At 42.7% G+C, this 23,317-nt stretch overlaps 1 protein-coding gene across 1 annotated transcript in view; it reads right to left on the bottom strand.

The window, feature by feature from the left end:
- Nucleotides 1-21,478, bottom strand: part of LOC145393370 (alpha-L-fucosidase-like) — a 104,288-nt gene extending 82,810 nt beyond the window's left edge. Inside the window, exons 1-3 of the mRNA XM_080267468.1 lie at nt 21,296-21,478; nt 9,100-9,159; nt 1,658-1,859 (exon numbers count right to left, since the gene is read on the bottom strand). Coding sequence (XP_080123594.1) covers nt 1,658-1,859; nt 9,100-9,159; nt 21,296-21,478 — 445 coding nt within the window. The remainder of the gene's footprint in view (nt 1-1,657; nt 1,860-9,099; nt 9,160-21,295) is intronic.
- Between the last annotated feature and the right edge of the window lie 1,839 nt (nt 21,479-23,317).

Consider the following 23,317-nt stretch of genomic DNA (forward strand, 5'->3'; position numbering starts at 1 on the left):
GATACGGATACTCAAAAGAAGGATGGAACTGTCAACATAACATGCTAAGCTCAGTAAATCAATAGGAGCAACAAAGCTGGTGACAGAACCGTGATTATCATGGCTCATAGCTTGCAAGGAAGAACAGTGACCATCTTTAACAGCTATGGAGCGACTGGAAAGGAAAAGTAAGACGAAAGCACAGGAAAGGAGATAGGAAATGTAGGGGGGCAGTTTGGAAATTAAAAACATATGCCCGACGAAAAGAACAATAGCAAGTATTGAATTGAAATCCTAGAAAGAAAGTGACAGAGAATTGCGCGGAATGGAAGATCACCAGTGTAGCGTCCCTGATGAAATCAGTATTGGCAGCCAGAAAGATTATAAGAAAAAATGTATTTCAAATCTTACAGTTCATGGTGGGCTGAAAGGCTTTAGAAACACAATAAATTAAATCAACTGGGAGAGAGAAGACCGGGTCTGGTCACCCTTCTTCAGTACCGACTAAGTGAGGGTAAGCTTCCAGCCAGATGGAAAAAAGCCACTTGACAAGGGCGAAAGAGTCAGCCTAGGATGGGTGTCAGCATGGAAGCACAGTTTTTGAAAACATCAGAACCACCACCCACTGACCACTACTGTTTTCCTGCCTGGATTACGAGTCCAGTGCTCCTTGCCGGTGTAGGGGGATCAGAGATAGTAAGCTATATTGAGACCCCACCTATTCTCGCCAGGAATACAATGGCCTTTTCAGATGAGGAAGCGCCCATGGTGACCTATTATTGGCTAACATATATCGCCCATCATTCTCACCTGGATTATAGCGTTCTTTACAGGTGCATATAGATCCAAAATAATAAGCTACAGCACGAGGCATTCCACCTATCACTGAGCACCATCTGTTATTCTCACTTGGATAATAGCACCCCCACATATCAGTGACCACCTTTAATATACCCTCACCAGTTTCTCACCTGAATTATGACATTTTGTACAGGTGAAGAAAGAGCAATGGCAACATATAATGTCAAGTTCTCATCTATCATTGATCACCATCTATAACAGATCTACACCTACAATTGATACCATTTATAATTATCCATCAGTTATCATTCTCACCTGGATTACAGCAGTCCTTACAGGCGTGGAAGGATCCATGACTATAGTGTCACCCCCATCATGCACCAACATCTGTCATTTGCACTCAGATTACACTGAACTTCCGATAATCCGGCATCCGATGGTTTGAAAAACCCGATGGTTTGGAATTTTCAGCCCAGGGTCATTTTTAGCTTTTTTAGGTAAAAAATCGAGAGCAATCGGGAAAAAATGAAAAATATAGAAAAATAGCTGAAAGTTGTGCACCGAACTATCCAATTCCGTACACATGCTGACATTCAGGAGGTCCCGGATGTTATTTTTTTGGGTGTGTTTTGAACATTTTCAGGTACCTGTCTGATAGTCTGGAAAATCTGATAATCCGGAAGGTCCATGGGCTACTGTATTCCGGATTAAAGAACTTTTACTGTATATTGGTCTATACACATGTAGAAGGGATTATGGTTATCCGTTATTGATCACACCTACTACTGACCATCATCAATCGTTGCATCAGCATAAGTGTTTATACAGATGCAGAAATTCCTTAAGATTACCCATTGTTCACCCTAGTTAGTCTCACCTGGATTATAGCGATCCTTACAGGTGTAGAAGGACCCATGATGACAGCTTGTGCCAAGGCCCCACCTGTCATTAACCACCACTGTGTCCTTGACGGGGGACTCGTTGAACAGCCACGCCAGGAACACGGTGGAGTTCCAGTACCAATCTGCTACATCATCAGCCCCATCAGACCACACCACCGCTGGATGGTAGTTGTTTACCTGTGGCACACATTTATTATATACCGTTAGGGTAAATGTACAGTTGGTGGTCATTACTGCATACTGATTTATTCATTGTGTTATCTTTATACACCTATTTCTTGCTGAATGCGGCCATGCTTGCTCGTGCGTGTGTGAGTGATAACCCGTACAGTTTTAATCTGACTTTAGCCAAATTTAACATAATGGTAGAGGAACAGTCAAGAGGTTGACCTATTGTTTCTCGAAATATATCAAAGGTCAAGATCGCATGACTAGGTCAAAATTTAACCTAGTAAGATCAACTTAAACAGTCTTTAACCTATTTAGACCAAACTTGGTGCAAGAGCTGAGTGTAATTAAAAAAAGTGTTTGAGTCTGAGAATGATCAGTCAAAGATCAAGGTCACACAACAAGGTCAAATTTCAACCAGTGTGTCTGTATGAACAAAATAACTAAAAACAGATTTGATCTGATGTGGCACAAACTTGATGGAAGTCTTCAGGATCAGCGAAGGAGTTGACTGACTGCCTTAGAGAAAAATTAGTTAAAGAACAAGGCCAAGTGGCTGGGTCAGCTTAATAGTTTCATTTGACTTCACAGATTTTAAGGAAGGGTTTAAAGTATGGCAAGATGAAGACATTCGATTCAAGAACAGTCAGTTAAAGGTCAAGATAAAAAGGAAAAGTCAGAATTCCAGGCCACAGGACGAGAGTCACTTAGAATTTTTGATGTGATTTGGACCAAAAGTGGTGGAAGGGTTCAGGGTCAGGCAGTCATGAAGTAATTAGATTTTGAGAGAATTCGGTTAAAGCTGAAGATCACAGGACAAAGTCAAATATCTGGCCCTTAGACCAGTTCGTGGGCGTGAGTGTTGCACTCTGAGTGTTCCTCCTTGTTAGTAAAAATATTATTATTAGTTATTACTACTATTAGTCTCCACCTATTCCATAGGTGGAGACTATTGTTTTCGCTGGTATTATTATTCCCGCCTCAGAGTTTCAAAACGATTCTCCAGGAGAAATGGAGACTGTGCAAGGAATCTGAAGGGCCGAGTTTATGTGTCCTGCCATGGGCCATTGCTGATAGAAAAAAAATTCCAGATCCTTTATGCACAGTGAAAGGGCATGTCAGAATGAGTCATATCAGTATGATGATGTGAACAAGATAACTTGGTCATGTCTACTGGAAATTTCAACACGATCTGTGCAAGGAATCTGAGTGGCCCAGGTTATGTGTCCTGGTATGGCCTATTGCTGAGAGAAAAAAAATTCCAAATCTCCCGAATGGAGCCAAGGTCATTGTATGAAACAGTAGGTGGAGACTAGTGACTGTCTGAAGGACAGTTACAGAGTTCTAGTAAATAATAATAATAATATTAATCCGTACCCTCCCGACATCGTACTTTGTACGACAGTACATGGTAGCTGCCGTGGTCCCGCCGTTGAACACCATACAATTCGCAATTTCAAGGCACATTGCACGCACATTTTTCAGATTTTGCTGGTGACTCATGGCAGACAGACGAGTGAGACCTTCCTCTAGAGTCTAGTGAATGTTAGTGGAAACAACAGCATCAGCTAGTCAAGTGTGCCAGAAATCAGCGGTTTATGGGTAGTACCATTATGAACCTACGTTATTTTCACCCATTTTTTATATATATATATATATATATATATATATATATATATATATATATATATATATATATATACCACAATAGTGTTGCTGTATATGTACTTTTGTAGCAAATAAATGTAAATATATGTATTAAGGTTGGTTTTGATTAGTTACCCTCCTCCTTCCCACTGCAGAAAACGGAGCAGACTAGCCTGGCCACAGAACACCTGGCTGAGGTGACGGGGACCCACCTTAGGAGCACTTAGGGGTGACGGGAGCAACTTTCTTGGTGATTTTTATTAGTTTCTCACCAAAAGGGATTGTTTGAGAGAAAAAAAAAATCGAAAATTAATCGGGTTTTCAGAGGGTGGAGGGGCCCGAAAAAACCGGGAGAGTACAGGTTAATAATAATAATAATAATAATAATATTATTATTATTATTATTATTATTATCATTGTTATTATTATTATTACTGTGGTGCATATGAGGTGTGGCTGCAGAGGATGGATGAGGTGTCATATGATAGGTATAAGGAAAAGAGGAATATGGCGAGAAGGGCTGTGCATGATGGTAAAGTGGTAGCATATGAGAGGAGGGGTAGGCAATTAACTGAGAATTTTCAACTAAGAAAATGTTTTGGAAGGAAGTGAAAAGGGTGCAAAAGAGAGAGTCTGGGAAAGAAGAGCAAGTAAAAGCAGAGGATGGAAGGATGTCAAGTGAGATGTATGCAGTAAGGATGAAATGGGCAGAGTCATTTTAAAGGTTGTTAAATATGGAGGAGGAAAGGGAGGCTGAGATTGTGGCGGATGGAAGGGTGCAAGGAATAAATGTGTTGGGAGAGCTGAATGATGCTTTGATCACAATGGAGGAAGTGCATGAGGCAGTAAAGGAGATGAAAACAGGGAAAGCTGCAGGTATGGATGGGTGTGATGTGGAATGCCTGAAAGGTGGTGGAGCGACTATTATTGAATGGTTAGTAAGATTGCTGAATGTGTGTTTTCTGAGCGGTATGGTGCCGATTGACTGGACAAGTGCTTGTATGGTTCCACTGTATAATGGTAAGGGTGATAAGAATGAATGTACTAGCTTTAGGGGTATAAGTCTGTTGAGTGTTGTAGGTAAGGTGTATGGCAGAGTGTTAATTAAGAGAGAAAGGGTACGGAGGGAGTGACTGGTGATGAGCGGTGTGGCTTTAGGAGAGGAAGGGAATGCGTGGATCAGGTGTCTGCTGTGAGACAGGTGTGTGAAAAGTATTTAGCGAAAGGTAAAGATGTGTTTTGGGCGATCATGGATTTAGAGAAAGTGTATGGTAGAACTGGTGGGGAGGCTTTATGGACTGTTTTGAGATTGTATGGACCTGATGGTAGGCTGTTAAAAGGAGTGATAAGTTTTTATGTAATTAGTAAAGCATGTGTAAGAGTGGGAAATACTGTGAGTGATTGGTTCCCCGTGAGAGTGGGGCTGCGGCAGGGATGTGTGATGTCACCCTGGTTGTTTAATTTTTATATGAATGGTGTTGTAAGAGAGGTAAAACCAAAACTGTTAGGTGGAGATTTGAGTCTGGTGAATGCTGATGGTAAAGAGTGGAATCTGAATCAGCTGCTGTTTGCAGATGATACTGCACCGGTGGCTGATTCGGAGGAGAGATTGAGACAGTTGGTAAAGGAGTTTCGAAGAGTGTGTGCAAGGAGGAAATTGAGAGCAAATGAGAATAAGAGTAAAGTGATGACGTGTGCGAGGTTGGTAGATGGTAGGAGGATGAATATAGTTTTAAAGGTGCTTGAGGAGATAGAGTGTTTTAAGTATTTAGGGTCACATGTTGCTGTGGATGGAAGAATAGATGTAGAAGTGAAGTTAAAATAAATGAAGTAGTTAAGGTGCTGGGAGGAATGAAAAAAGTGTTTAGATGTTGTTTGCTTAGAATGGATGTAAAGAGAACGCTGTATGAGGGTGTAATGCTACCGACTGCGTTATATGGGGCTGAAACATGGAATATGGGTGTAGCAGAGAGGAAGAGTTTGAATGTACTGGAGATGAGATCTCTGAGGAGTATGTGTGGAGTGGAAAGTTTGAATGTAATGCAGATGAGATGTGTGAGGAGTATGTGTGGAGTGGCGCGTATGGATCGAGTGAGAAATGATGAAGTGCTAAGGAGAACTGGAGTTATGCGGGAGATGGCTGATCGAGTTGAGCAGAGAGTGTTGCGATGGTTTGGGCATATGGAGAAAACGGATGAAGTGCGAATGGTGAAAAAGAACTGAATCGGATGTAACAGTTGTAAGGCTGAGAGGAAAACCACGAATAGGATGGGATGGACAGTGTGAAGAGAGTGTTAGATGCAAGAGGGATGTCTGTTGAGCAAGGAAGCGTGGTTGGGCGTGATAGGAATGATTGGAAAGAAATTGTGAATGAATTGATGGTGGCGCAGCCCTGAGGGGATGTTCTCCAGCATTTGGTCTGATCAGCTTTGGATCAAGTCAGGTGCGGGTAAGGGGATGGGTCCATTATGAAGTGGCAGGGTTAAACCAGCTCTGCTGCCGGGTCCTGCTGCGGATGTCGCTGATTGCACCGTGCAATTGACCCTCGTGCAGTGTGATGCGATGAGGATCTGTCCCTTCTCCCATTGGGTCTAAGATACGAACAAATGCGTGTGCGTGGATGAGTAAATTGGGAGTGTGTTGTCCTGTCTCGGCCACCTCCTTTTCTTTGGGGGAAGCAGCCTAAGTATATAGATAGATAGATTATTATTGTAGCAGGAGGGGCGCCCATCATCGACTTACTCGTTGTTGTGCTGTCTACAGGTGACTTTACTGTACACTGAGTGACAACCAATGGGTTTCATGTAACCCAGGAAACCATTTGCTACTCTGAGTGGCAACCATATAACCAAATGACGACTGGTGGTCTGGTGGGTTACAGTGCTCCAGCTGGATGAAGCCTGTAATGGTTTCCGCTTGAGAAATGGTTGAGGTTTATTGCTCACGTGGCGCCTCTCAGGGTCGAGTGAGCTTGGTCACCTTGACCTTCAGTGTTGGGACCGAATACCCTAGCCCGGGACCCTCACGATCCTGATGGGGAAGAAAAGGAATGGCTGCTGCTGCTGCTGCTCCTGATGATGATGATGATGATGATGATCCTTTTAGCCGAGAGACGTCATTTGTATTCACTTGTACTTTAACCTTGATTAGACCAGAAGGGGATAACAATATCTGACTTCCAGCATATACACAGATACACAGACCACACAAATTGTCTGACTTACAGGGGAGTGACGGAGGAAAAAAAAGGAACAGAAGTTCTGATTTAACCCTTCCAGCCTATGGATACAATTTTCAGTTTATCCTGCTGCTACTGACCAGTTTTATTTACATTAATAGGGCATTTAAGTGAAGGAGTTAACGAAGGCTACATCCATCCAGGTGAAGGGGTAATAAAGACCATATGTAAACCTTGGATAATTTCATCTGTAGACTGCATGACTAGAGTGAAAAGGACGCCGTCGTGGTTGTGCCATCATATCATCATCATCATCTCGACCTCTTTTCCCGCCCAAGGTTTTGGTAGGTACGAACAGAAACAATGAAAATACAAAAGTAGGAGAGCCATGAAGAGCATTCACACGTCATTCAAGCCCTAGCAATCGTGGCGCCATCTCACAAGCGTAAAAATCTGCTCAAGCTGTTCATGTATCTTCGAGATTTTCACACACACACACACACACACACACACACACACACACACCTCTGCCAGACAGAGTAATTCTCTTGACAATGGAGTTAAATGAGAGGTGTGTCAAACCCTTACCATGTACAGTCTGCTCCAGGAGTCGTGTTACCCCCTGCCACCCCGCTCTGGCTCATGTGGCAACGACGCACTATATACTCGTGTGGGTAGGAGGCAGACAGCAGAGATTTATCGTCTAGTGTGATACAGCAAATCGACATATTAAGATACGATTGAATGAAATACAGAGGATATAATAGGGAATCTGTATGAGGGTATGTGGTGTTACTTATAATGCTGCCTCTGATAAAGAAAATGGTGGCGAGGTGAAAGAGGTAGGATGATGGAGGGGGTGTGGTAAGGGAAGGGAGAAAAGGGAGGGGGAGTGTCAGGAGAATGGGAAGGTGAAAGGAGGAGGTGGTGAAGCATCGAAGCACCGTGAATGGGAGACGAAGGGAGGAAGGGAAGGGGAATGAAGCTGTCCCACGTTTCCACTGGGTTATAATGGGTAATAGTGATACTGTCCTAGCTCCCTTCCGTCATTGTCTTACATGCCTCTAGGGGGAGAAGAGTAGGAGGTTATGGGGACATCCAGGCCTTAAAAACTCACAAGGCCTTAGTAATCGTAAACTGTGAGGTGTTCGTAACCCTGCAGTTCACAAGTTGTTTTGCCGCTTCATTCTCACTTCGGCATTCCCGTTCTCCTGACCTGCCTCCCTCCCCCCTCTCCCCTCCCTTACTGTGGGTAACACCACATCACCTTACAGAGATTCCACATTATATTATATCCCCGGTGGGTCATTCGACTGCATGTTAATATGTCGATGTACTGTATCACAATACTTAATACGAAAAATCTCTGCTGTCTGCCTCCCACCCACACGACTAGTACGCCGCTGCCACATGAGTGAGAGCGGGATGGCAAAGGGTAACATGGTCCCCGAAGCCGACTGTACTCCTCCGTAAATACTTCATCCAGCAAAATCCCTGTAAACTCTACCTTCACTGACCTTCATATCTTGTTTTCTCACACATTTATCTTATCTATCCAGCTTCTTCGTGGCTTACCATATTTCCAAACACCTCCGAACTCACTCACATAGACCCTATTCTTCTCATTTCTTGGTTCTGGAGAGGGACGCCTTCATGTGGTGGCACTGATATAACTACGTATCAACTACACGGTTATACACAAGCCCCTCAACTAACTCCCCATCCCCTGGAAGGAGGATGGTGGACTGGGCTGTGACAACTTAAGCCTACAATCACTGGGTTCACTTTTCAGATGAGCCTGGTGCGACAACAACAACAACAACAACAACAACAACAACAACTTCTCTTCATGCGACTATACTATTTAAGCTCGCTCCTCTACATTATTATCAACAGGCTCCTTACTCCACATCTTTCGCGAATCGCGTTATATCTCATCCCCTTCTTTCTATGCATTCCACACACATTCCCCAATAGTCCCAGATCCACTACTATTACTTTCTCATTCTGTCATGCATAGTCCCACTTCCACTGCCTTTACTTTCTACTTCGTGCATTCATACCATTACAAAGTCTGACACTGATACGTTAATGTGGGTACTAACACACTTTCATGCCATCCTCTTGCAGCCTCCACACCCAGTCCTCTGTTTTATATCAAGACATTCATTGCACCAACTACATTTCCCTCTGCTCTCCTGATTAACTCTAGGACTATCGTAGCTCAGTCAAGTCGTCTGTCAGTAGCTGGAATATGAGTCTAGAGTTGTCCCGACCATGACATGACTAAAGGAAAAGGAATGAAAAATCTCAGGTTCCCATGCGTCTCACTCTCAGCTGAATAAAATGGCCTGGTGTTAGTTGAATAAAATACCAGGGCTGCTCCGATTATGAGAGGGTTAAAGAAAAAGCTGTCTGACTTACCAGCTCATACAACTCTGGCATGGTTTTCCTGGTCACAAACTCGTGTGTTTGGAAGCTGCTCTACTTAAGGTGCTTTTTTTCTCACCAACAAAACGCTTCTGTAATCATTTTATAAGCTTGTTTCTGAAACCTACCATCATTTCGAATTGGGCACTTTTTTTTTTTTTTTTTTTTTTTCACACCCTCGAGCACCAAGTGAGCGGGTGTTATATTTTGATCGGCACGCTGCATGCTGGCGTGTGTTAGCTGTGAAATTCGAGCAATTTTTGTGTGATTTTCACCAATTTCGTGAGAGTTGAGGTTCAGCAAGGGTCTGCGTGAATAGGTCAAAAGTGAAGGACACACGGCACAGTCAACTAAACCGCTGAGTTGATATAGATAAACATGGTGAAAGAGATATTAAAGGTAAGGAAAGGATGAAAGAACTGAGTTTTGAAAATAATAAATCAAACTTCAAAGTCAGTGATGAAAGTCAAAATTTGACTTGCGTGAGTCTGTGTGAGCTAAATCACTGAAACAGTTTTGATTCTGCTCTTGAGCAAACTTGCTGGAAGAGTTGAGGGTCAGTCAAGGGGCTAAGGTAGGCATTTGAAAACAACAGGTCAAGTGGAAGGTGGCATGGCAAGGTCAACTTAAAGAGTTTTCTCCTGTTTATACCAAACCGGGTGGAATGGTTCAGGGTTAAGCAAGAGCAAAGGAATCTGACTTTGAGAATAATCAGTCAAAGGATATGGTCACAGGGCAAAGTCAACTATTAAGATTATTTCGTAAGGCCAACTTGAAGACTGCTGACCTGACCTAGAATAAACTTGGTGAAAGGGCTACGGGTAGAGTGAGGATGAATGCACTGAATTCTGCGAAAAATCAGTGAAAGGCAAAGGTCACAGGATAAGATCAAATGTCGATCCACTTATCGGTGTGTGTGTGTGTGTGTGTGTGTGTGTGTGTGTGTGTGTGTGTGTGTTGGCCAGTATTCCTGTTTTATTGCTAATGTCGGCAGTGACCCAAGTGTGCATGAGGTACAGCAGGTATATTCTCTCTCTCTCTCTCTCTCTCTGTATGTGTGTGTGTATGAGAGAGAGAGAGAGAGAGAGAGAGAGAGAGAGAGAGAGAGAGAGAGCATTACAGTTGAAACATTTTGGATCATAGTTTGATCAGATTTGAAGAGAATGTTGTGAGTCAGCCCTGGACTGGCCTACCGGTTTTGAGGAAAAAACAAATGAAAGTCCAATTAAATTCAAAGAGTTGGCCATGTTTGACCTCTTTGATCCGATTTACACTAAACCTGGTGAAACTGTTGAGGATCAGACATGGATGAAGCGATTCGATTTTGACAAGTCAAAGGTCAAGGTCAAAGAGCAAGATCAGTGGTTCAGTTCCAAGACCAATTACAGTTCGCGGGCTTTGCACTTTTTTAAGACTAAAGGTAAAGGCGGGGGCAGACGCCATCGGGCGTTTAGCCGCGGTGCTAATCTTCGTAACTTAGGCCTGTGGCGATTTTTTCACCCAATATTCAGGGATACAAGGCCACTGCATCATCCAGGTTACCACAGTTACCTCCCCTCAGTGTTACTCTGTGCCCGTATTAATAAAAACTCCTAGGAGTAAAAAGTTCCTCTCAAAGTGAAATTTGGCTCCTAACTTCTAGAAGTACTCCTAAAAGTTACTTTCAACTCCTAAGTTTACTCGTAAAATCGCTAAAAAATAAAAGTCCTTCACAAGAACTTCTAAGGAGTTAGTAAGATTTTTAGTGACACTAAACACAGTAGCTGCATCCCTAAAACGTCAAGAGACAAGACAACATAGACCATGGCTGACCGACACCACCCACCACGCAGAAATTTTCGAGCTCGGAAGGATGCATTCATGGAATATGATGATCAAGAACGTGTAAGAAGGTACCGTTTCGATCGTGAGGGCATTCTGTTTATTACTGATTTAGTAAGAAATGTACTGGAAAGGCCCACACATCGAAACCATCCTCTCACATCCGAGATGAAAGTGTTGATACAATAATACTTAGGTACCTTGCAACTGGAAAAATGCAGCAGTGTAATTGTGATGACTTTGGACCATCGCAGCCATCAGTGAGCAATGTGATAACGGAAACACTCTATGCTCTAACTGCATCACACATTAAGAGGTTTGTGAAGGTCCCTCGTACACTCCCTCCGTCCAGTTTCTCTTTCTCCTGAACTTATCTGCAGCCGTGGAATCTTGAAATTGTGCCATTGTTGACGGTCACTGTGCCATGTGCACACGATGCCCCGATGGTAGCAGGCACGATCAGCTGACCACACGATGTGTTTACATTTTATCCATGTTATCGACATTCGTAAAGAATCATAATATATGATCAAATAGATGTTGTTTCTATATATAAAAACTAGTTTTATTCATTTTTAAACTACTTACTGATACTCTAAGGCTTTGCAATGGTAATTTTTTAAATATATTAAGCAGAGATTCCTTGTGTTGGTAACACTTTATGGAAGGAGCGAAATTACTACTACGAGTCCTCCTAGGAGGAACTTTTAGAAGCTACTCTCAGCTACAACCACTTTTAGTAGTAATTTTAAGAGTACTTCTAGAAGTTTTTATTAATACAAGATTTAACCTGAGTCTAGTGATGCCCTGCCCGCACCAGGATGCGAACCATGACGCTATCAGACTAGCAATTTCGCAGTCAGCAACGGTGACCACTCAGCTACCACTGTTAAACATTAATCTTGCTCCTATCAGAGGAGTTTAGAACACCCTAGTAGTGGAGAGACTAATGGAAACTATAACTCAATCCTCCATATTTAAAGGTCTCTCCTTAGCAGAGTAAAATCATCTGAGGATAATAAGAATAACCTTGACATGATGCCCCTCTCATGCCAATGAGCCTGTGGAGTCACATGGAGAGACAGGCTGACGAATGAGGATATAAAGGAGCGTTGTGGTGTTGATGTGGATGTGATAGGAAGCGTTATGAGGAACATACTGAGGTGGTTTGGCCATGTGGAGAGGATGGAGGGTGAAAGACTGACGAAGAGAGTGTATGTGAGTGAGGTGGAGGGGGAAAGAGAGAGGGGGAGGCCGAGGATGAGATGGAGGGATGGGGTGGAGAGGTATATGAGAGAGGGGGGTGTGAGTTGGGAGCAGGGGAGTGAAATGGCGGGGGACAGGGCGACTTGGAGGCGATTTGTTTGTGGCCACCCCAAACGGGACTGAGGCGTCTGGCAATAGATAGATAGATAGATTTTTTTTTTTTTTTCATCTGGCCACCACCGGGCTATTGTACTCAGCGAATGAGGATCTCTTGTTGTGGTGGAGTTAGTGAAGGCAACATCAAAATTTTCCAGTTCGTAATTTCTCCTGGGCTGAATAAAACCGTCTGGAGATAACACGAACATCCTCAAAAGGTGTGTATGAAGTGAACGGCTTAATGAAATTCATGATAAGAAGAAGGATTAGATAAACACCTACCGACTCCACAAGCGTCGTTAAGGCAGATAAACAGCAATTACTAAATCACAATCTTCCCTGACAGCACGACCCGCCAATCTCGGTGGCAGATACAAACCCTCAACTGTAATGCTTGGTGAACAGGCACATGGAGGAATTAAAACGTTGAAGACTCTGACCAGTTTTAGAACCATACTCCGTTTCTTTCAGCTCCTCACTGGACATACTAACCAAAGATCCACTGGTGGTTTAAATATACAAGCTTATTATCAGTTCTCTCGTGACAGAGAGATTGGTAGAATTCAGGAGAGAATTGTCTGTTATTAAGGAGTTACAAAGAAAACGCACCCAGATTTTATAACATAACTAGAAACATGCTAATCAGTTTACCATCCAACATCTTAAAGGCACCGCAGAACATAAAGCATCTTTCCTATCACAACCTTCTTTCTGATCGTCAGTATGGGTTCCGTCAGGGACTCTCCACGGGCGATATTCTCACCTACCGTTCAGACTCCTGGTCATCCTCCTTTCGGGACTTTGGCGAAAGTGACATCTCAAAAGCTTTCGATCGAGTCTGGCATAAATCTTTAATTTCCAAACTGCCCTCTTACGGTTTTTATCCTTCTATCTGTGTCTTCATCTATAGCTTCCTTTCTGGTCGTTCTAAAGCGGCTGTTGTAGACGGCCATCGTTCTTCTCCTAGATCTATCAACAGTGGTGGTCCTCAGGGCTCTGTCCTATCACCAACTCTCTTCCTTTTATTCATCAATGACCTTCTAAGCTGTACATCTAACCCTATCCACTCGTATGCTGATGATTCCACCCTTCACCTTTCCACTCGGTTCTCGCAACGTCCATCTCAGCAGTTACTTCAACAAACAAGGGATGAGGCTATGGCACACCTAATGTTAGACTTGGCTCATATCTCTGACTGGGGTAAAAATAATCTTGTTGTTTTTAATGCATCAAAGACTCAACACAATCTTCCACAGGAGTGCCCACTGATGTCTAATAATATCCAGCTTAATCCTGCATCATCCTTGAGCATGCGTGGGGTTTCAGTCACTCGGGACTTATCTTGGAAAGATCATATTACATCTCTTGTAAAATCTGCTTCCAAGAGATTAAGTGTGGTAAACCGACTCTGTACTTTCCTTACCCCTGCACAGTTGTTGACTTTATACACGGGTTTTATTCGCCCCTGTGTAGAGTACAACTCTCACGTGTGGGGAGGCTCCCCACATAAAGCTCTTCTCAACAGGGTGGAGTCAAGGGCTTTTCGTCTCATTAACCCTCCTCCTCTTACTGGCTCCCTTCAACCTCTGTCTCTCCGCCGCACTGTTGCATCTTTATCTCTTTTCTATCGCTACTTCGGTGGTCACTGCTCCTCTGAACTGTCTGCGTGCATTCCTCCACCTCTACGACGGGCGCGTAGCACCCGTCTAGCAACAAATTCTCATCCCTTTTCTGTCCAACTCTCTAATCCAAGAGATAACCGTTACTTCCAGTCCTTCATTTATGCAACAGGTCAACTCTGGAACTGTCTCCCTCTGTCTGTATTTCCTACTTCCTATGATCTCTAGTCTTTCAGACGCATTGTGTCCGGGAATCTCGAAATGAACAGGTCTTGAATTTAGCTGTCTTTTGTACTTTTTTTTTTTTTAAGGAACGGTTTGCGAGCTCCTGGCCTTTGGTTCCTTCTTCCTTGCATTAAAAAAATATATTTAATGCTACAGTACCAGCAGGTTACTATCCTGAACGACTTAAAACTACTACGATTATATTAGTTCATAAAACAGGCAAAGATCTATCACATAATTATAATAAATTACGGTCCCATCTCGCTACTTGATATAATAGGCAATGTGTTGGAAAATATCATATATACAAGACTGACATAATTAAAGACCAAATAAATACAAGGCAACATGGTCCTAGAGGAGGGAGAGGTACTCACGCGACAGTTACAATAACAAATGAGGCATTATGTAATGCAAAATGGACAGGAGACCAGGTTACTATTGTTTTATTAGATGTTGGGTAAGCTTGTCCCAGCATGTTCTTGCAGCATCATTATTATCGGCTGTGTTATTAAAACTGGCTGGGCGAAGGTTTACCCGGGCTATAAATTCCCTGACTTACGTTAATGGACTGACTGAGAAGGAAAGCACCCAAAATGTTGTAGGGCTTATCATAAAGTCGGAAAGGAAGAGGAGGACAGAGGAAGGATTAATTGGTGATGGAGTGATTTTCAGTTGAAGAAACAAGTGTCGGGATATAACCCAACATGCGAGAGCAGTATTTTGTGAGCAAGTGACAATTACAAACACATACAAGTGTGACTGAGAAGGAAAGCACCCAAACATTACCCTAGAATAAGACACGCAACCAATTGATTTACATTCAGGTTCCAAAAGTGTTTCCAGGTCCAGGTAACGAACTAGTCGTTAATGGAACACCTGTAGTTATTAAATGTGATAAGACTGCATCCTACTTAACAACGTGTAACCAGCAACGATACAGAAAAGCCAGCCGTATCCTATCATCATTTATCAAGACACTGGGGCTCGTCCTTGGAGCTCTCAGTATTAATAAACGGGCTTGTATATAACTTTGGTTCAGTCAAAATCCCTAGCACGTCAGTAAGATTTTGTATTTGTTTTTCTTTGCTGTGCATGTGTTTTTTCGTGCCTTTTCTTTCATTGTTTACCTCTGATCATTTTTTATGGGTATGTGGAGAGGATGGAGGGTGAAAGACTGACGAAGAGAGTGTATGTGAATGAGGTGGAGGAGGGAGAGGGAGGGGGAGGCCGAGGATGAGATGTAGGGATGGGGTGGAGAGGTATATAAGAGAGGGGGGTGTGAGTTGGGAGCACGGCAGTGAAATGGCGGGGGACACGGCGACGTGGAGGCGATTTGTTTGTGGCCACCCCGAACGGGATTGAGGCGTCTGGCAACAGATAGATAGAAAAGATAGATAAGTCTCTTCCCACCAACAACACTGCCCTGTGGTCTATTTCTACACCTTCTACAATTATCAGTATTTCTCATTTGCCACTTATATTTTTTCTTTCATTATTATTATTATTATTATTTATTTATTAATTCTACCCGTATCAGTATTATAATTCTAACTTTTACATCCATATATGTGGCATTATGGCAGGTGGATTGTCTCGCTCTCCGCGTGTGTGTGAGTCAACACTATGGCTCAAACTGTTTGGATCTGATTTAGACCAAACTTGGCGGATGGGCCGAGAGTCAGCCGAGGGACTGACCTACTGTTCTTGAGAATAATAGGCCAAAGGTCAAGAACGCAGAACAAGGTCAAGTCAAACACTTTGATTTGATTTAGACTAAATCTGGTGGAATTGTTGTAGGTCAGGCAAGGAATGGTGAATGGTCAAGGTCAAAGGGCAAGGGCAAGGTTTCAACCCATAAACCAATTATACTCGTACATTCTCTGAAGGCTCTTTCCCGATTGTCATTAATCCTTTCTGCCCGAGGACGGATTTTCTTCCCTTTGCAAGAAGTTTTGTTCAAATGTGGATGGATCTGTAGTAGTGGAGGGGTTGATTAATGTTATAGCCAAACCCCCTGTTCCAAAGGTTTCCCCTCGTGTGCATAATATCCTCTGAAGATACAGTAGAAAAAGACAGGCTTTCAAAGGCGTCACTGGATCGAATGTTCTAATCTTGCTGCTGCCACACGAATTTATTAAGATCAGAACACCCTGTGGAAGTTAACTGAATGTACTATTGCGGCCAGGAGTTCTTAGCCACCCTCGTCCAGCCAACCCGTGAATGTGGCAGCGTCGCATTCGATGCATTTCTGTCGAAAAATATCCCTTCAGCTTTGGGCTTGTACTAATGGATAAAGCAATAGTACTATTTACTTTGAAGGTTTGACTCTGATATCACGAATATATCATAATGATTATTTAATAACTTGTTTCTCGTACAGAGCCAAACAAGTGACAAATATATATATTTGGTTCCACTCCAACACGTCCTATAGGTTTGAACCAGCGAACACAGAGTGAACAAGTTCGAAACATTCATTTGTTAACAGAAGAGAGAGAGAGAGAGAGAGAGAGAGAGAGAGAGAGAGAGAGAGAGAGAGAGAGCGTGTATGGTGGGCGCCTGTGAATTTTGGAATAATGAGGTGGAGGCAGACTGGCGCAGGGAAATGCAAGGGGTGAGAAACCCTGGATTTCTGTGATCCATTGAAAACAGGCCGCAGTGTGATTATTTCTTCCATCAGTCACTAGAACTTTCATTGCTTTGTGATAAATTTTTTTAGGATTGCTTTCGTTGAAGTGATGAATTAAGAGATAAATGCTGTTGGTTTAACAAAAAACTGTGCTTAAGAAAGTAATTTGCCTCTCTGTCCAGAGAGAGATATCCAGTTAATGAGAAAAATACTCATGAGTTTGCCAAAAATCTCCAGGTGCCAACCACCAGAGAGAGAAAAAAAATGCGAACATAAGGCATTTAACAGAAGTTACGCGGCCTGCCAAATCATTTGACAAAGTCTACTGGCGTTACCCAGAATAAAACCCATCCTTCATTATGTCCGACGAGACGTTATCGTGGGATTAAACTCCTTCATCAGCCAAAGGAAAAATTCCCTGTTTAGCTCGAGCACCTTATTTACTCATATCGCATAAAATCATGTGTATGTAGCCGGAATGAAGCCCCTTATCTACGGCCTGGCAAACTCCCTGTAAAGAGTACCCGGTACTATTTTCTACCGACAGACTGAGTTAAGCGGTGAGACTCATCTTTCGTGTAAGGAAATCCACCCCGCCTGTGTGTGTGTGTGTGTGTGTGTGTGTGTGTGTGTGTGTGTGTGTGTGTGTGTGTGTTTGTGTTGAATTGAGTCATCTGACTTGTGGAGCATGGTATGCGGGTTGGTAGGTTGGTGACTGGGTGGGTGGATTGGTTAGCGTAGGCTGGTTGTTTCACAGGCGGATTAGGTGGAGTGGGTGGGCGAGAGGGAGGGGAAAGGGTTGTTGGGCTGGTTAAGTGGGGTGGAGTGGGGTTCGTGCATTAAGTGGGGTGGGTGGTGGGGCTACTAGTAGGACAAGGCAAGAGACGGGTTTGTGTCGTCCTACTTTTGAGACATTCTGTATTGAGTAAGGTTGTGGGTATGTGCGTTGATGGGTGGGTGTGTAGGTGGATGGACGGATTGTGGGAAAACAGGCCACTGGGACTAGGTGATATGAGTTAATGTCCGAGTTGGGAAGAGTTCAGTGTCCGGAAAATCGGTCCACAGGGGATATTATTCTGGAATTATGCTGAAGTAGGTATATATATATATCCAGTGGGTTACAACAGGTCCATCGTGCAATACGTCTGTTGGTCAAGAGGTCTGTTGCAACTGCACGCATCAGTGGGTGATATAACCACGTCGGATAACAGGTTTATGGGGAAAATAGGTTCATTTATGAAAAATACATCCATGGGTATACGACCATGCAGGAAACCTGTATCCATGGACAGATTCAAGGTCGACGGAAAAATTGGTCCGTGGGGAGAAAATACATCAATGGGGAAAATTAGTTCGTGGGAAAATAAATTACGTAGAAAAGTAGGCGTCTTTGAAAAAAAAAAAAAAAAAGTCATTAAGGAAAATAGATCCATGGAGGATTGTGCTCGGAGTGGTGAAAATGTCCATTGCTAATAATATTCATGGGGTGAAAATAGGTCCATAGGGGCACACACGTACTGTAAACATACATGGAATATTTAAAATAAGTGGGACCTAAAATATCCAACTTTTAACAGCGACCGTTGCCTGGAATTAGGCTTACCTCTGCACACCTTGGACCAAACAACCATTACCCAGACCCTATTACCACTTCGTCATCCAGTTATTATATTTCATAATTTACCTTCATTTAGTCATTTAGGCATAGAAAGCCAACCGAAACGAAAGGAAAAATCCCTGTTTAATTGTGTTGAGCACCTCATTTCTCCACCTCATTCCTCTAAAATTCACTAGCACCCACTATTCTCTCTCTCTCTCTCTCTCTCTCTCTCTCTCTCTCTCTCTCTCTCTCTTCTGTTAACAAATGAATGTTTCGAACTTGTTCACTCTGTGTTCGCTGGTTCAAACCTACAGGACGTCATGGAGTGGAACCAAATATACATATTTATCACTTGCTTGGCTCTATACGAGAAACAAGTTATTAAATAATCAGTATGATATATTCGTGATATCAGAGTCAAACCTTCAGTGTAAATATTACTATTGCTTTATCCATTAGTACAAGCCCAAAGCTGAAGGGATATTTTTCGACAGAAGTGCATCGAAGGCAACTTCTGTGCTCGTGAATGCGACGCTGCCACATACACGGGTTGGCTGGACGAGGGTGGCTAAGAACTCCTGACCGCAATAGTACAAGTGACTCCTTCAACTGGAAAAGTCTCTGTTATGCCTAGAAAGATGATTTGGAGATTGCTGAATAAGTTTAAAATGTGCTTTAGTATTGGACACGTTACTTCTTTCAGTTTGATGATCGTTTTTGCTTTGTTTTATCCAGGTCACCACCAGACTAGTTAACTAAGCTTAATGAAGATCTTTTATAAGGACGGAGCTAATGAAAACAATATCTGACCTCCCCAGTGCGTAAAAATCTCCCCTGAACTGAACACAAATTTCTGGCGACGACATGGCCACTGTATATACGTGTGTTCTTACTTAAAGGGCTACTGAAGTTTGTGGTAAGAAGACAAGAAGATGACTTAGATAAATGCCTATTAACTATACAAGGGTCATTAAGACAGATGGTTAGTTATTATTATAAAAAAAAACAATATTCCCCCATTATCGATTTTATATTCAGGTCTCCAACTGTAATGCCTGGTGAACAGTGACAAGGGGAAGGGGGTACACCGTTGCTCAAGTCTGTCCAGTTCAAGAATCAAACTCTGGTTCTTTCGGTTCCTAGGTGGGCGTGCTAACCAATGGACCACCTGCTTCCCCCAAAATGACGATCTAGATATACAAACTTACTGTCGGTTCTCTCCTGTGACTCGGCTTTTGAACTGTAAGAAGGACAAAAGGCATGGGAAGCGTCTGCAGTTTGCCCTCCTTGTTCTTCCTTCTTGACCAACTAAACAAGTAAGTCAGTAAATAATTATATAAATACATAAATGGCTCTGAGAATCTTCCGTAACTAATATTTGTTTATGGAAGAAGAAATAGGGAGATGGGACAATGGACGAGTTTCCGGTCAAAATTTTTTTGAAGTTAGATACTTATATGGGTAAAAGATACTCAGAAAATAACTATGTCAACCATTATTTCCAATAAAAATGTGCAGAAACATGAAAAAATCATAGATAAAGTAGCCGAAAAATCACATGACACTGAAACGGCCTGTGATTGGTCGTGACGTCACGACTCACACTGAGGCAGCATAGTCTGCTTTGTTAACGTTTAGCCAGGATACACTGTGCTTATTTCTGACCTCTAAGAATGTCCAGTGACAAGAGGAATAATTGCTAATGTTTCGTTCCAATGTGTAAGTGCACTGACAAAAGCACAGTAGGGAAATTATTCCTCTGTATACCAGCCAATAACAATAAACGAAAGCAGTGGTGGCTGGCTGCTCGTCGGAAGTTCCCAGTGCTGGAATGCAGTCTCTACTGTTGTGAAAATATTATATTCTTCACCATATAGGTTCATATACACCTAATTATCCGAAATTCAGTTAAAAAACTATGCTTTATTTAATTATTAATAGAATATTAGGAGTCAGAGCGAAAACGTGCTAAGGTTAGCAGGTATTTCTACTTTAGATCGCCAACATGCCTTGACAGACTTCTGTTTTGCACAGATACTGATTTAAAGTGCAAATAAGTGCATTTGTTTGTTAAATTAATAATTATACAAAGCAGAAGTCTGCCAAGGCAAGCTGTTCCACTAAAGGAGAAACACTTCCGCTAATTTTAGCTAGTTTTTGCTGTGAATCCGGATTTTTTAAAAGGTAAAATTAAATACAAAAATTTGACCAGATTTCGAATAATTAGGTGAGTATGAACCTCTATGGTGATAAAATCTATAACACTTACCAATTAAAAAGTGCCAATTCGGTGTTGATTCTGTAAATGACCGCCGATTCGGTATTTCGCCACACTCCCCTGAAGTACCGTAGTTGAGTCACTGAAACTTTTTTTTTCTTCAGAACGCTAATAATGAAGAGGTCAGATATTATGATATGAGCATAATACCATCATAAACTTATACAACTGATACTGTACGGCATACATTTAACACTTCCCACCTCATGAGGTACCAGCACCGCTCGGGAATGGTGTAGCTGTAAGCTACTTCTGGTCGATTTCACCACAATTTACTTACCTAACAGGTACCACCCATTTACACCATGAAAAATATTCCTTCACAACATACCTGAAGGGGGTAGTTTGGATCTACGGTGGCCATGTAGGTGCAACTATCATCTCTGTTACTGGTAAAGTATTGTGTGTTGGATTGGAGCGTCGTCTGCAGTGTGAATGCTGACGTCATCGCCAACATGGCGGCTCCTTCCCTCCAGCCGCAAAGAATTAAAGTTATCACGTCTTGTTCAGTGCAAATGATAAATTAAATTAAAAGATACATATACCGTAAGTTTTTAAGTACATGGCAGAGTGCACTGGCCATGTTTATCCAGAACCGACAACTCGTCCATTCTACAGCCTCCTTGTCACTGTGCAAAACGAATCATTGTTACGAGCAGCTGTAGTTCGTAATTTTGTGTGTGGATTTTTGACACGTCCTTGCTCGCTTGCCCTGACGCCACACAACCCCGATATCGATAACTGGTGGTGCATTGGTTTCTCCGTCGCACAACTGGAGGATCCAAGGTTCGGTTGGTGGACCGGTCAGACACCTGGACAAAGCTTGTTTCCCCCATGTTACTGTTCACGAAGGAGTAGAATTAAGGACAAAGATTTATTCCTTTCACAACGATGGCGCCCTTTTTGCTTTATTATTGCTTCCATCAGACGATTTCGCTCAGCTTAGAAGATATTATTCGACATGGAGGTGCCAGTGTGTCCAGGCATCTCGAAATTGTACGGATCTGGAATTTGGCTCTCTGTTATCTTGTTTTGTTTTATTTTCTTGGCTGGAACAGTTTGCTGGCTCCTGGCCTTTGGTTCCTTCTTCCTTGCTTTAAAAAAAAAAATAGAGCCTTCATTATCCCCACCACTGATGAAAGTCTGTCTTAAGTGAGAAAAAAGCGTCTAGAGGTAAGATGAAGGATCTACGAAAGTCATAATCATACTGCATGGGTTAAGGCAACTACTGTGTATCGTGTTCTTCAGGAAGATTTGGAATTATCAATACCTGAATGTCTGCATTACCGATCCTCGTGTAGTCACCAGCCATTAATTCAAGCCTTATCATCGGATTTTGAACTGTTGCTTTGACTGGCCAATATACATCATGATACAGAGACTACAAGGGTATTAATAAACAACCCACAACTGGATCATCCTTCATGTCAATCCAATACTGTATTCCGTATTGTTGTTAATATTACAAACGTGAGGGATGAAAGGACGGCAGGGTAGTTTTATGTCTCGTGTGTGTGTGTGTGTGTGTGTGTGTGTGTGTGTGTGTGTGTGTGTGTGTAAGACCAAATTTTAACTGGCCTTGGTGGGATGGTAAATGGTTAGTCAAGAGGTTAACCCATTGTTGTTGAGGACAATATGTCGAAGGTGAAGGTCACATGCAAGATCAGTATAAACAGTTTTGCTCCGTTTAGACCAAACTTGGTGGACGAGTTTAGGGAAGGGTAAGGATAAACAGCTTAGATTTTGAAAACAAAAAGTCAAAGGTGAAGGCCAGAGGGAAAGGTTAAAGTTCAGCCCATATGTTTCAGTGTTTCAGTTCATTTATGAAGGCTTTACCATGCATGCGTGCTTCGGCCTTGGTTGCCTAATGGCTGCTCTCCACGCTGCCCAGTCTCTAGCGACCCTCTGTTCAGTCCCTTATCCACTTGGTCACACCCTGTGACTTCGTCCTAGGTCTTTTTCGGTCTGCCTCTAGCATCCCTACCCACAACGTTCACACCTCTTACCCTCCACACCCAGGTGTCATCCTCCATCCTCTTTCTATGCCCAAATAATCTCAGTCTGCCCCTTCTTTCATTGCAGCACTAATGCTCGTACACTGAAGTCCCATCCATCCTCTTGACTCTTCATTGACGATCCTTAACCTCCAGGCCTGTCATTTAAGGACACTACACATCCAGCTAAGCATTATCATCTCTACGGTCAAGCCTACGAATACCCTCTTTTTTACTATCCAGGCCTCACTTCCCTACAGCATTACATCACGAAAATGTGTTGCATGTAAGTACCCCTTAGCACGAAGGGAGAGCCCTCTCAATGTCACGAGAGGCAGTAGTTTCTTAACTACTGCCAACCACTCCTTACTCAAGCCACAGAGCTTGTTCCAGCCCTACCTCCAGCACATATATTATGTCCTTCAAATATCAAAATTTCTCCACACTCTCAAGAGACTCTCCTGCGAGGTGAAACCTTTTCCGCCTCTCTGTCTCAACTTGCTCTCCCCAATACACCACACACACGAAATTAGCATTATTTTCGCAGCTTACTTTATGCACCCACTCTTCACAAACACTGCACAAAGATGGAGTTACTTCTCACACCCTTGCGGCAGACTACACATGGCTACACTCCCTCTTCTTTAATGGTAACGTCATCAGGCCTAGATATCATCACTT

Source organism: Coenobita brevimanus, chromosome 24 (genome assembly GCF_032717465.1).
Source record: "Coenobita brevimanus isolate Jiangsu-jjx chromosome 24, ASM3271746v2, whole genome shotgun sequence".
Taxonomy (NCBI): Eukaryota; Metazoa; Arthropoda; class Malacostraca; order Decapoda; family Coenobitidae; genus Coenobita; species Coenobita brevimanus.